A 15,564-nucleotide genomic window follows, 5' to 3' on the forward strand; every position below is an offset into this window, starting at 1 on the left:
AGACCCAATTCCCAATAAAAGTAGATACAGACTAAAATCTAACAAATAACATGGATTTCAAAATCGTTCTCTTCTGTTTTCAGGGATGTAAGCACAGTGCTTGCACCTCAGGTTGCTATGACGACAACACTAGCATATGATTTGTAAAGCAGTCTCCTTGAGTGTTTCACATGTAGGCAGTGGAAAATCGGTTATGATGTTACTAGCCTGACATAAAATTATGAGAAGCATATTTTGAATCGGAAATATTGTAATTTATTCTAGATCTTCAAATAGATTTGTAAAACAGATGACCACTTGGACTTCAAGTCATTTTTTACTCTGTGGTAAAAGAAAAAGCATTCAATCTTTAAAATTCAGTAGTTACGCTTATTATTAAGTAAAGAATGCCCCAGGTGCCTTTTTTTCAAAAAATTGCATATTGCAGAAGAAAAGCAAAATATTCTCTATGAAGAACAGGAAAGTCTAACAAACAAAAGTTTGATTATTTACCAAGATATGTATATATATATATATATATATATATATATATATATATATATATATATATATATATTTTAGAGTTAGGACCATGTATTCAAAGAAAAAGAGTTTTTTTTACCTGCCTATATCTTTGTCAATGTTTGAGTAATATTCACGAAATTAAAAAATAAAGTGCTTCAGCAATTCTTGTTGTGCACGGAAAGATGTGGGGTGACCTGTCAAGCAGGGGACAAGAAAAAGGGGGGGTCAAAAAAGTTGTTTTCCCCATATTAATTCCCATAGGACCCTTGAACAAGGATACAGCCCGAACCACTGCATGGAATTACACCAATTGTGGCAGAAAGTTAGCTTTTGGTATGCAGATTACGGTTTTGCTTATTTGGTGTAAATCCATTCAGTAGTTTTTGAGAAATTTGAGGAAATTAAAATTTGTATATCTCTGACTGCATAGCCTTAGCGAATATTGACAAGCTCATCCAGGGAAATACACAGCTCTGATTTCAACCAGGAAGTGTTGGCAGCCATCTTGGGCTCAGCTTCAGCCAAGTCCCTAAAAAAAACAGTATTAAAAAGGAAAGGGGGCCAGGGTAGAAAAACCCTGACCTCTTAATTCTCGTGTTGAGGTCCTAGATGGTCCCCGCCAGAGCAAAAAAGCATTTTTTTAATTGACCCATAAAGTTGCAGCAAAAAAATACAAGCGCAGGCTTCCGCTATTGTTTTTTTAAAGCCCCCAGCTGGGCCAGGTCCCACGAGTATGTGATAAATAAGGAGGGCAATCAAGGGGCTCCGCTCCTGGGCTTTGTACAGCCTGGAGAAACGCAACCTCCCTGGGGAACTTCTGTAATGGTATGCGGGTGGGCTGTGCAGGCCCCCTGCAGCCCGATGGACCACCACATCACCAGGACATTCATGTAATTGTATTTGGTGGGGACTACCTCCTCCCTGGGGCAAACTAGTAATTGTATGCCGGGGGCACGCGGCCTCCCCGCAGATCTGGGACCAACCACCTCTCCAGGGCAGTAAATAAAATGACATGCTGGGGGCCATGCAGCCCACTGTAGCCCTGGGCACCACCACCTCACCAGGGCATTCACGTAATGGTATCTGGGGGTGTTACATGGCCCCCTCGCAGCCCAGGGCACCACCATCTCCCCAGGGCAAACTAGTATTTATATGCGGGGGCTGCGTGGCCCCCTGTAGCCTCGGGGACCACCTCCTCCCCAGGGCAAACATTAAAAAAAGAAAAGTGGGAACATTTCAGACCACCGCAGCCCAGGGGACCACCACTTCTCGTGCCTATTCCCTAGAGGGGGCCATGACAATGATGGCCCTGGGGACTGTCACCCCCCAGGACTGGCTCCTCCTATGTCCCGGGACGCCCACCCCAGGACAAAGCTATTTGCTGTGGCTTTGCTGCAGTGACCGAGATGCAGCAAGGACACAGAGGAAACAATTGCTCTCACAGAGAGGGAACTGCTTTAGCAAAAAACAAGGAGAAATGAAAGCATTTAACCTCATTGCACCCTGCTAACGTCACCCCTGGGGTGGCGTTAGATTTTGGTGCTGCATCAGGTTTACGAAAACTCATAAATCTGGGGCAGTGTCAAAATGCAATGGGTGGATGTTGCACGCCGCTTCCACGCAAAGTGCTGCATGTGAAGGAGCCATATTTACAAGGTGGCATTAAGCCACAAAAAGTGACTTAACGCCACCTTGTAAATACGGTGCAGTGCACAGCACCACCGGAGCGTCACTAAATGTGGTGCTCCGATGGCGCTAGGGGATCTTAAATATGCCCCTTACTTTTTCAAATAGCCTTTTAACAAACGCGTAACTACTTTTGTGATACACAACTGTCAGTTTGGTCCTTTTAAAAGTATTTACTCGCTCCAATGCTTCTATATGAGTAAAATTCTGTCAGAGAGTTGGAAGTGACCCTTCCAGGATGTGTATGTCCTAGAAGTTAAGGAAAACTAAAACTTACGCATTTCTACGTATTCACAATTCATTTGATTAACCTGCCCCACCTTGTAAATGGTGGGAGGTTTACCCCTTTCAAGTGTAACTGTAAATAAATATCTAATGCCAGAAGTGGGACAGCACACCCTTCGAAATGCTAGATGAGTAGGGAAAGAGGTTTTTGAATGGGAAAAAGATATGCCCCATGAAAAATAGTTTTCAAGTGTATTTGTCTTCTTTTTTTGCAAAAGGCAATATGCATGTGCAGCTACATTTAGTGGTGTGTTTACAGTACATATGTATCCATTATGTTTTCTCAATGAACCTAGATTCTATAATGTTGTATGGGAAGAACGAGACTCACCTGCCTTTCAGTCCTATCTCAGGGTATGTACAGAAGCTCAGGAAATATCCAACCATATTTATTGATTGAATCCCTCCAATTCCAAAGCTTTAATTTTAGATTTCTTTTTATTCGTAGGCCAAAAAGTGGGAGATTCTCCATCTGCCAAATCGATGGAAGGCCAGCCCTGTATAGAGGCATGTGCAATGACAGGTTTCCATCAGCACAGCCTCCGCCAGCTCTGCCTTTGAAAACCTTTCAGAAATGGCCTATCCACCAACAGGCCATCGCACAATTTGCATTACAGTGTCTGTTCTACTTAGAGTGGTTGTTTCAGTTCCGGGTTTGGGATGGAAATCCTCATGGCACTAAACAAGAAACATTATAAATGGACCCAGGCACTGAGAGAAAACACCCATCATGTCAGGGTAATTCATTTCTTTTTGTTTTAGAAAGCAAACCTCTGCTTTGGAAGTTTCTACTCAAGAACAAAAAAAACTGCAGAGCGTGTGAATCAAACATGGCAAAGATCAGTGTCCTCCAGTGCCACTTTTCTTGTGCCTCTTATTGCCCACCTAATGCCACCATGTGTGGGTTGTGTAATAGCATCATCATTTTTTATCCTAGTCCGGAGCTTTGCAGGATTAGCATAAAAATGTTTGAAGCTAATCCTACAAAGCACCCAGAGGCCCATTGAAAACAATGGGAACCTCCCTTTAACGCTTGCTCTTAGCAGACATTAAAGATGCCGATAAAAATGATGCAAAGAAATCTCTTATATTTCTTTGCTATATTTTTTCGCCCACCCCAGCACCCGAATGCCCCGCCTTGCAAACATTATTCCTGGAGCAGGAAAAATGTGGCACAAGGGGTTACAAGGTGGCACAATGCAAGCATTGCGCCACTTTATAAATATGGTGGGGCATTTTTGGTCTTGCAATGCCACATCAGCGTAAAATAATGGCGTTAATGTGGCGTTTGAATGACTCTAGGCCCTCTTAAATCTGGGCCAAAGGGTGTCATTTAAATACTGGCAGATAATCCACTGAGCCACCATTTAAGTGGAGGCAAGTGCCTTCAAAGCCAATATTGAAACCCACCAGACACATTTGGAGATCCCTGCGTGCCTGGTGGGGGTGTCCTCTGAGCCTTCAGTGGAGGTACCTCTGTAGTAATTCTACTCAGGACACTGACCTGTGCCATATTTGATTCACACGGTACGCAATTTTTTTGTTTTTTTGTTTTTGAGTAGAAACTTCCAAAGCAGAGGTTTGCTTTCTAAAACAAACACACAAAAATATTACCTTGACATGATGGGTGTTTTCTCTCAGGGCCTTGGGCTGTTTTGGCTTCGTTGGGCCACAGTCACATGAAAAAAAATAATAATAATTACGCTAATGTGTCACAAGGAGGCACTGGGGTGCTTAAATATGCTCCTTAATATCCTCTCGTCTACAGAGCACCCTTCATGCAATTTTGAAATTTTGTTTTTGCTTTGACTATATCATGGACGTTCCAGAGAGTCAAATGTATATACTGTGTTGCACTCACAGACCTTTCTCACAATGCTGATACATTTGTAACCACTCCTGCATTAGTTACGCAACCTGTGTACAGTAATTAGCGAGATGCCTAATTTATACATCAAACAAATATAATTTCTGTAAGGCAGATCTGAGTGGGGAAGAGTTCTTGGTTATCTCTTCCTCTATACCTTTTCTGTAAACGATGGCTGTGTCCAAGGGAGAAACACTGTCATTGCCTAGTAACTAAATATATCTTAAATTATTATTAAAAGATCAATTTTACTTTGAATATCATGTACTTTCCTTTGAATATTGAAAAAAGGCAAAGGCCTATGTTAGCAGGCCAGAGCAAACTTATTCTTATTAAGCATCAGTTTTATTTCCGAATTGTTAACCACCTTTTATAAGTCTCTAGGAGACTAGAATTTTGCTTTCTTTCAGAAGTATAATGCTCTTCAGCTGGTTGTAGGTCAGATTATTATTAGCAAATAGACTGTTCGACAAAAAGATCATATCTTAAATATGGTTTACAAAAATCTTGATCCCCTAGATGTATAATTTATGTTATTAAATCTAATGAGGAGATATTTTTGGCAATGAAATTTGTGACACAATATTTGTCAGACGAGATTTTGGCTTGGATAAACCACATTAGACCGAATGACCAGCTGCAATTTCAAACACAAACCAAAGTGATATCATTCACTGTCAGGACATTAGTGATACACTCCATTGTTTGTGTCAGAGTAATCAACATACCCCGGAGTGCAGCATCAATTCCAGATTTTTTGTATAATCACTGATAATGAACATAAGTACCATTTGGATTCACTATATGAAAATATATTTTATGTGACTATCCTAAGAATCTGATATGGCTCTCCCCGTCTCAGCCCTACAGTGGAAACACTTGATTTGAGCTCATTAAAGAGGGGCGACCGAAAGAACCCGAGAAGCTGCAGAAAATAAATGACAATCAGACATGCGTTTCCATACCTGGTACTGACGTTCCCAGTGCCACAAACACCACAGCAGTCACAGAATCCTTGAGGCCGATGGTGCAGCCAAAGTGAGATGCCAAGTCCCCAATGAACGCAGTCAGAAGGCCTATCATGGAGATGGACACGATGAAGCAGGCCCATCCATTCCAGTACTCGGTAGGAGGGACAAAGGCAAAAAACACTTTCCAGAAAACTGTCAGAAAGTGCATGACATAATCAAAGCAGGATGGCAGCTTCTCCTCGCCACATTCGTCATCGTCATCATCTTCTCCTGTACAAAACAAAAGTAAAAATGATTGCTGCTGCTAAATTCTGAACTTTCCTTTACAGTATAAATCTTAATAAAATCAAATGTAAGAATGATCTTTCTTAACAAACAAATTGCCATTTTCCTGGAGCGAGGCATTGCCAGTAGGGAATATTTGTTTTCCTATTATGGAGTTGCTGCAGGTGGTCCATAAAGTCTGGTGGGCCCGTTGACTGGAGTTACCAGGCTCATCAAAATTAGTCTTGCTTCTTTCATGGCAGAATAAGGAATAGCAAGTATGTCTCCAACCCCAGAGTTCAAGCGATGCCTGCTGACATTAATTCTAGGGGTAAGGACTTACTGAGTTCAGACCTGGGTTAAACTATAGAACATAACTAATACGGGGTGTGCTAAGGAATTGAGACAATGTCTGATGCCTGACGCGTGCAGGTAGCATTGCTGTATCACAGACATATTTTATGAGTGCAGTACTTCTCAATGGATAAGAATGGCTAGTCTCTAGGTAGCAATCTTCATTACTCTGAGTCCTAGACTTCGCCATCACAGTCCATACCCAATGAGAGAAAGCTCTTCCCACCAGAATAGTCACCAAGCTAAAATTAAAAAATTCCCATCCCTCCAATATGGCTGCATAATCCTTCCCATCACCTGACACAGAACAGGCAGCATACTGACCTCACAACCTGTATTTCCAAGTTAACCACATCTGAAGCTGATAACCCCCACGGGATGAGAAACGTGTACAGTGACATTGATCTTTAAGACTACTGGTAAATATCTGGCCATTATTTCCTCAACTGCCTTGCATGCAAATGGCTTCACAAAACAACCTCAACAAGGAATGATGCTTCAAAATTAATCAAAACATACTGAGCAGTCATGATTTAAGTTTATTACTGATTTTCTACTGAACTCAATATTTAAGTGTCAAAAACAGAAAAAAAAACATTTCCGTCCACCAATAACCTATGTTTCGTAAAAAGTATTTAAAAAAATGCCTTAACCAGTGCTCATTGGGCTCTCAAGGGGAAATAGCTAACCCCAAGTTAGTTTAAGAATTGCCAAGACTTTAACATTTTCAATCTTCAAACCAGACCATCCTCTTTTAGAACACCATTTAACACATGACTGCCTGTGATGAGAGTGTAGCTTTAAAGTAGACAGCTGCCTGGTTTTATGAATCACTAAAGCAGTCTCTGGGGAACATCCAATAAAAGCAGTTTCAAACTTCCAATAGCCATGACCCCAAATGTAGTCCATACAGCACTGCCTTAGGCAACTGGAGAGACTCTAGAGCAACGGTACTCAAAGTACGGCCCGCGGGCCGCCAGCGGCCCCACGGACCTAGCTTGGCGGCCCGCGAGACGCACACCAAACGCCACATCATAATGGCAGCAGTATGTAAACATAGAAGAGGGCCGCGGGAGCATGCTCCCGCGGCCCTCCTCTATGTTTACATACGGCGCCCATTGTTTATGGCGTTGCCCTGACGATCCTGGAAGCCAAAGCCCCATAAAAGTCAGCGCTTGCAGCTAACTTTTATGGGGCTTTGGTCGTCTGCTTCCTGTCACCGGCTCCACGTCTGCTGCCCGCCTGCCTGCCTGCTGTTCCACATTTGTGGCATCTTTACAGTGCTTTGAGTCAGGTAAGGCTCTTTGGTTATTTATTTATTTGTTTTTAATGTAGTGTGTGTTACTGGGGTAGGCGTGAGAGCAGATTGCGCTGTGTGTGTGCGCTGTGTGTGTGTGTTACTGGGGTAGGGGTGAGAGCAGATGGCGCTGTGTGCAGATGGCGCAGTGTGTGTTACTGGGGTAGGGGTGAGAGCAGATGGCGCTGTGTGTGTTACTGGGGTAGGGGTGGGAGCAGATGGCGCTGTGTGCAGATGGCGCAGTGTGTGTTACTGGGGTAGGGGTGAGAGCAGATGGCGCTGTGTGCAGATGGCGCAGTGTGTGTTACTGGGGTAGGGGTGAGAGCAGATGGCGCTGTGTGCAGATGGTGCAGTGTGTGTTACTGGGGTAGGGGTGAGAGCAGATGGCGCTGTGTGTGTTACTGGGGTAGGGGTGAGAGCAGATGGTGCTGTGTGCAGATGGCGCTGTGTGTGTTACTGGGGTAGGGGTGGGAGCAGATGGCGCTGTGTGCAGATGGCGCAGTGTGTGTTACTGGGGTAGGGGTGAGAGCAGATGGTGCTGTGTGTGTTACTGGGGTAGGGGTGAGAGCAGATGGCGCTGTGTGCAGATGGCGCTGTGTGTGTTACTGGGGTAGGGGTGGGAGCAGATGGCGCTGTGTGCAGATGGCGCAGTGTGTGTTACTGGGGTAGGGGTGAGAGCAGATGGCGCTGTGTGCAGATGGCGCTGTGTGTGTTACTGGGGTAGGGGTGGGAGCAGATGGCGCTGTGTGCAGATGGTGCAGTGTGTGTTACTGGGGTAGGGGTGAGAGCAGATGGCGCTGTGTGTGTTACTGGGGTAGGGGTGAGAGCAGATGGCGCAGTGTGCAGATGGCGCTGTGTGTGTTACTGGGGTAGGGGTGGGAGCAGATGGCGCTGTGTGCAGATGGCGCAGTGTGTGTTACTGGGGTAGGGCTGAGAGCAGAAGGCGCTGTGTGCAGATGGCGCTGTGTGTGTTACTGGGGTAGGGGTGAGAGCAGATGGCGCTGTATGTGTGCGCGCTGTGTGTGTTACTGGGGTAGGGGCATTGTTTTGAAAAAGGGGGTGGGGTGGTTGTTCCCCCTCTAAGCCCCGCCCCCTCTAAGCCCCGCCCCCCCCCCCGCTGTCACTTCAGTGCGGCCCTCGGCCGCAAACCATACTGCAATTTTGGCCCCCGAGAAAAAGTTTGTGAGTACCCATGCTCTAGAGGAAAAAGCTTCAGTGGGATCACCCAATGAGGAAGGGCTGATAATTGTAAGGTAATGGGGAGCATAAATGACAATCCCAACATGAAATTACTAAATTATCCATCTCATCTCCCCTTTTACGTTATGCACCACTCTCTTGTGAGTGGGTGGAAAAGCACACACATTGCACCCACCTTCCATGCCCTCAGAGAGTGTAGATTTGAAAAATTGTGGAAGGAGGATAATCGCCTCTGTAGCAAAAAAGATCCATCCGATAAAGGACAAACCTTTTCACTGACTGCTGGAGTAATTGCTTCTTCTGTGACAGTGAAGACACAGGATGAAACACAGAGGATCTGCTGCATCCTCCCTAGCCAATAAATGCCTTTCAAATAACAGATTGTGTTCCACCCATTGCCAAATCTCCTGAGTAGGTGATTTCATGTCTGAACTTGATCACCATTTTGAAGGGATGGGAAACACCACATTTAGATTGACAGCTATTCTGGTGGAGAGCCTTTGTTCATTGAGTAAGTACAGAGAAGGATCTGTGATCTGCAAATTTAATCTGGAAGGAATACTTGCGCACTGACAACTGGGCTGTATTAATGACTCACCAAAATCCAGTGAGCTTTCCAGGATTCCCAATACAAATGTGCACGAGACAAATCTGCATGTTATAAATTTCGGCTTTGGCTATTGGCACATTTGTTGTCATTCTGAGTACCCAGCTGGATTTCACTTTTCTGTGGCTTGATAAGTAAGGCCCTTGATGCCCAAGGCGAATATAACATAATATGTTTTTTTTTTTTATAGAGAGCTTCATTCCACACTTTTTGCTGTTTCTGGGGCTCTACATAACGTGCTACATTTACCCATATTAATGGTACTCCATCTCCCATCTACAGAAAATAGAAAAGGCAGAAAGCTGAGTTGGCCTTGCTGTGGGTTGACCTCACCACCTGCAGGTCAGAGGGGATGAAAGTGGTGAGTGTTAAACTCACTCTTCTGTTTTTCTGGTGTCACCTGTCTAATTTAAAGGCACCGTCCACACGTTTGTAACATGTGGAAAGCACATACAATGACAGATGCAGTTTATCAGTAATATGCACTTCCATCAGCCATGTCACATAAGAAAAACCCGCACGCGACTTCTACGAACAGAGACCTTCATTATTAGCACATATAGGCTTTGCTTTTGCACAGCAGGGATAAACCATTGTTTTTCTAGAGAGTGTTTTTCGATGAATCTGACCTCTTGTTAGTTTGAAGAAGTGCATCGAAATAAGACTGGTATGCAGTTAAGGTAAAAGGATTTGCAGCAATTGCTCGGCTGAACTACTAATACTAAAGTAGCACTTTATTAAACATTCATTAAAATGGTGACAGATCCCAAAGTAAGCCTGCTGGGAGGGAACCTTGTTACTTCGGCAGTCAGGAATCTGTTAAACTGTAACTGCAAGCGCCCGTGTTTAGCGTTTATTTACTGTTTCGTGATTTTATGTGTAAGGAACAGATGTAGGGATACAAAGCATCGTTTCTGTAAAATAGTTTTACGATAACTTTTGTGTTCCTTTCCCTCTAAGATCAAGAAAGAAAATAAAACGATAAACTGATCATCGAACGAAATGCTGTTTTAGCGCGCCAAGCCGAAATATTCCTCCTCAAACCACGCTTTTCTGCTGCGTGATTCCTTTCTTGTGAGGATATTGGAAAATTATTGAGTTATACAGGCCTCGAAAAACAGCTACCTTAACATTGACGGGGTAGATTATTTTTTAGACACTGGCTTGTAATTTAAGTCCATATCAAGTATCGCACTAAGAGTTCCATATTCGCTTAGATGACGCGGCTGATTTATTTGTTACTACTGGCAACAAGATGCTTATTAAATGGTGCCCCGTATCACACCAACCCTAAATGACACTTTGCTACTGTTACACAGTTTAACGGGACATCATTTTGGTTATAAGACACAAGGTAAGCCTGTTAGAATATCGACATCCAAATTATTGTGATTGGTGGTATAGAATTCCTGATCTCGGGTGGATGAACGGTTGAGTTGGTTTTATCAAATTTGAACTGGTTACCCGTACCTAGACTTCACTAGGATTCAGTGGTAAGCATTTTACTGACTGAAACATGTTTCTAGTAAGCTTACTCCTAAAATACATCCCTTTCATATCTCTCTGAATGTCTCTGCAGAGCATCACACCTGAAGTTGCTCTTTTGCACATGATTAATATCTGCATATTATGCACTTGTGTGAATGATCTGCGTCTTCCTTAGAGCAACTCATGTGAATAAAGCACATAAAAGGGCCTTATATAGACCATTTACGTCATTATACAATTCACTCTTATGCCCAATAACTGTATTTGCTGTTCAGAAATGAATAATGCACTCTGGTGTCAACTCACATAATATTGCATTACATTTGTCATTCCTAATTTTCTAAATTATAGAATTGGTGCCAAGTTGTCTAATTGCACACATTTAGTGTCAAAATGTTAGCATGAGTACACGAGAACTGCTATTTGCTTCGCTTGCATTTTTGCACAATTATTTTTAGCATGAAATGTTTGTATGCAAGTATATATGTTGCACTTAATACAGCTGCCTTTGTGACAGTGGATCTCAAAATCCTTTAAATATCTCAGCTTTGGCAATCTTCAACCCAGTCGCAAACGAGCGCTGTGCAAATCTACAAAGTTATTTTGTGAAATTTCACAAATTATGTGAAATTTATGAAAACGTATGTGAAATTACTTTATGCTACTTTGCATAAATGAGTGCAACCAATGTTTGTTCCCAGTTTCAAATTTTTAGTTGTGCGCAAATTGCATTCAGTTTGGGGTATTTGTCCAGAAGAGAGAGCATGACTGAAAAACTGCATAATTTGAAATACCATGGCCCATATTTATACTTTTTGACGCTAAACTGCACTAACGCAGTTTAGCGTCAAAAAATTTAGCGCCGTCTAACGCCATTCTGAAGCGCCATGCGGGCGCCGTATTTATGGAATGGCGTTAGCCGGCGCTAGCAGACCGGCGCTGCCTGGTGTTGCGTGGAAAAAAACCACGTACACCAGGCAGCGCCGGCGTAGGGGGAAAATGGCGTTAGGGCGTCTTAAAATGGGGCAAGTCAGGTTGAGGCAAAAAAATCGCCTCAACCCGATTTGCGCCATTTTTTCGACGCCCAGACGCCATTTAAATGACTCCTGTCTTAGTAAAGACAGGAGTCATGCCCCCTTGCCCAATGGCCATGCCCAGGGGACTTATGTCCCCTGGGCATGGTCATTGGGCATAGTGGCATGTAGGGGGGCACAAATAAGGCCCCCCTATGCCACCAAAAGAAATTAAAAAAAATAAAAAATTATACTTACCTGAACTTAACTGAATGTCCCTGGGATGGGTCCCTCCATCCTTGGGTGTCCTCCTGGGGTGGGCAAGGGTGGCAGGGGGGGTCCCTGGGGGCATGGGAGGGCACCTGTGGGCTCATTTTGAGCCCACAGCCCCCTTAACGCCTACCCTGACCCAGGCGTTAAAAAGTGGCGCAAATGCGGGGTTTTTTGCCTCGCCCACTCCCGGGCGTGATTTTTGCCCGGGAGTATAAATACGACGCATTTGCGTCGCCGTCATTTTTTTAGACGGGAACGCCTTCCTTGCATCTCATTAACGCAAGGAAGGCGTTCACGCAAAAAAATGACGCTATTTGCCCATACTTTGGCGCTAGACGCGTCTAACGCCAAAGTATAAATATGGCGTTAGTTTTGCGCCGAATTTGCGTCGAAAAAAACGACGCTAATTCGGCGCAAACGGAGTATAAATACGGGCCCATGTGATTTAATTGTTACATGCCCAGTTCCCTTTTGCAAAGCTTATAATCAAACGCAAACATTGCTCAGGAATGTACTATAAATGAGACGTAAACATGTTTCTCCTTCAGGTTTTTTGCATCGGATAATCCCCCTTAAGTCTGAAGGAGGGTTTTGCAGGGGAAACATCCTTTATGCCGACTTTTTTATAACGAAGTCCTGGTTAACGAAAGCGGAACAACGCTTTCTTTAACCACGACTTTGTTATTTTGTGCCTTAACCACGCATGTCCTGAACAACGAACATGCATGGTTCAGGTACAAACAAGGGAGTCGGCTGAGGAGGACGACGCAGATGACGAGGCGACGACTCAGGTAAGTGGGGTTTTTAGGTTTTGGGGAGGGGGTGGGGGGTCAGGGGTTTTAGGTTTTGGGGTGGGACGTTTTTGGTTTTGGGGAGGGGGTGGGGGGTCGGGGTTTTAGGTTTTGGGGTGGGGCGTTTTTGGTTTTGGGGAGGGGGTCGGGGGTTTTAGGTTTTGGGGTGGGGTTGGGGGGTGGGGCGTTTTTGGTTTTGGGGAGGGGGTGGGGGGTTGGGGGTTTTAGGTTTTGGGGTGGGGTGGGGGGTGGGGCGTTTTAGGTTTTGGGGAGGGGGTGGGGGTCGGGGTTTTAGGTTTTGGGGTGGGGTTGAGGGGGTGGGGCGTTTTTGGTTTTGGGGAGGGGGTGGGGGGTCGGGGTTTTAGGTTTTGTGGTGGGGTTGGGGGGTGGGGCGTTTTTCGTTTTGGGGAGGGGGTGGGGGGGGTCGGGGTTTTAGGTTTTGGGGTGGGGTTGGGCGTTTTTGGTTTTGGGGAGGGGGTGGGGGGTCGGGGGTTTTAGGTTTTGGGGTGGGGTTGGGGGGGTGGGGTGAGGCATGCAGGATCAATGGGTGCCTGTTACTAATGACTTTACCAGGAATGCCTTTACAATGAAATATCGTTGTTAAGGCATTCGTGGTAAAGGCATTAGTAGTAACAACGAGGTCGGTGTTGCGACCTCGTTGTTTAGGCACCCGTTGTTTTGTCAGTCGGCATTCTGTCGTACAACCGTTTTGCAGTAGTGCCTACATTATGCAAAACAGAAAGAGGAACTCTGGGAAAATCTCAAATTAGGCGAAGATCATTACAAGTTAAATGTTTCAATCCACCGGCATCACTTTTATTTGCCATTTGGCGTTCTCAATACCAGTCAGATAGGCACGTTTAGCACCAGACTGAGCAAAAATATACAGGCACTGAGGAAGCTGGTTTCCTCAGTTATGGTCTGTCACTGGCCAAATTGGGGGGAGGTAGCAGCATCGGATGAGTGGCTAGTAGGACTTATGTTCCACTCCAAAGTGGAGAACAGTTACGCATGCATGGCTATGTCAACGCAGTATTTTAAACCCTACCTATAAGTATGCTAACAACCCTCCCTTAAAGAATGCTAACAATTCTATCTATAAGTATGCGAACAGCCCTCCCTATAAGTATGCTACCAGCCCTACCTATAAGTATGATAACAGCCCTCCTATAAGTATACTAACAGCCCTCCCTACAAGTATGCTAACAGCCTTATCTATAAGTACGCTACCCGTCCTACCTATAAGTATGCTAATCATCCTACCTATAAGTATGCCAACAGCCCTACGTATAAGTATGCGAACAACCCTCCCTACAAGTATGCTAACATCCTTACCTATAAGTATTCAAACAGCCTTACCTATACGTATGCGAACAACCCTACCTATAAGTATGCGAACAGCCCTCCCTATAAGTATACTAACAGCCCTACGTATAAGTATTCTAACCGTCCTATTTATAAGTATTCAAATAGCCCTCCCTATAAGTATGCAAACAGCCCTCCCTATAAGTATGCTAACAGCCCTCTCTATAAGTATTCAAAAAACCCTCCCTATAAGTATGCTAACCATCCTACCTATAAGTATGCTAACAGCCCTCCCTATAAGCATGCTAACAGCCCTCCCTAGCAGCCCTACCTATAAGTATGCTAACAGCCCTCCCTATAAGTATGCTAACAGCCCTCACTAGCAGCCCTCCCTATAAGTATGCTAACAGCCCTACCTATAAGTATGCTAACAACCCTCCCTGTAAGTATGTTAACAGCCCTCCTATAAGTATGCTACCAGCCCTACCTATAAGTATGGGAACAGCCCTCCCTATAAGTATGCTAACAGCCCTACCTATAAGTATGCAAACAGCCCTCCCTATAAGTATGCTAACCATCTTACCTATAAGTATGCTAACAGCCCTCCTATACGTATGCTAACAGCCCTCACTAGCAACCCTCCCTATAAGTATGCTAACAGCTCTCCCTGTAAGTATGCTAATATCCCTCCTATAAGTATGCTAACAGTACTCATATAAGTATGCTAACAGCCCTACCTATAAGTATGCTAACAGCATTCCCTATAAGTATGCGAACAGCACTCCCTATAAGTATTCTACCCATCCTACCTATAACTATGCTAATAGCCCTCCTATAAGTATGCTAACAGCCCTCCCTAAAAGTATGCTAACAGCCTTCCCTATAAGTATGCTAACCATCCTACCTGCAAGTATGCTAACAGCCCTCCTATAAGTATGCTATCAGCCCTACCTATAAGTATGCTACCCATCCTACCTATAAGTATGCTAATAGCCCTACCTATAAGTATGCTAACAGCCCTATCTATAAGTATGCTAACCATCCTACCTATAAGTATGCTAACAGCCCTACCTGTAAGTATGCTAACAGCCCATCCTGTAAGTATGCTAACAGCCCTCCTATAAGTATGCTATCAGCCCTACCTATAAGTATGCTAACAGCCTTACCTATAAGTATGCTAACAGCCCTCCCACAGTATGCAAACAGCCCTCCCTATAAGTATGTTAACAGCCCTCCCTATAAGTATGTTAACAGCCCTCCCTATAAGTATGTTAACAGCCCTTTCTGTAAGTATGCTAACAGCCCTCCCTGTAAGTATGCTGACAGCCCTACCTATAAATATGCTAACAGCCCTCCCCAGCAGCCCTCCCTGTAAGTATGCTGACAGCCCTACCTATAAGTATGCTAACAGCCCATCCTCTAAGTATGCTAACAGCCCTCCTATAAGTATGCTATCAGCCCTACTTATAAGTATGCTAACAGCCCTACCTATAAGTATGCTAACAGCCCTCCCACAGTATGCGAACAGCCCTCCCTATAAGTATGTTAACAGCCCTCCCTGTAAGTATGTTAACAGCCCTCCCTGTAAGTATGTTAACAGCCCTCCCTGTAAGTATGCTAACAGTGCCACAGAAGAGCTAAATCTGCGTCACCAACTTC

The 15,564-nt window shown here is 44.4% G+C and overlaps 1 protein-coding gene across 6 annotated transcripts in view; it reads right to left on the reverse strand.

The window, feature by feature from the left end:
• The window catches only part of SLC8A1 (solute carrier family 8 member A1), a 1,017,544-nt gene that overhangs the window by 75,637 nt on the left and 926,343 nt on the right, over positions 1–15,564 (reverse strand). For all 6 annotated transcript variants that reach the window (XM_069235056.1, XM_069235055.1, XM_069235053.1 and 3 more), the window contains one exon: positions 5,308–5,583. In XM_069235056.1, coding sequence (XP_069091157.1) covers positions 5,308–5,583 — 276 coding nt within the window. The remainder of the gene's footprint in view (positions 1–5,307; positions 5,584–15,564) is intronic.

This window comes from Pleurodeles waltl, chromosome 5 (assembly GCF_031143425.1).
Source record: "Pleurodeles waltl isolate 20211129_DDA chromosome 5, aPleWal1.hap1.20221129, whole genome shotgun sequence".
Classification (NCBI taxonomy): Eukaryota; Metazoa; Chordata; class Amphibia; order Caudata; family Salamandridae; genus Pleurodeles; species Pleurodeles waltl.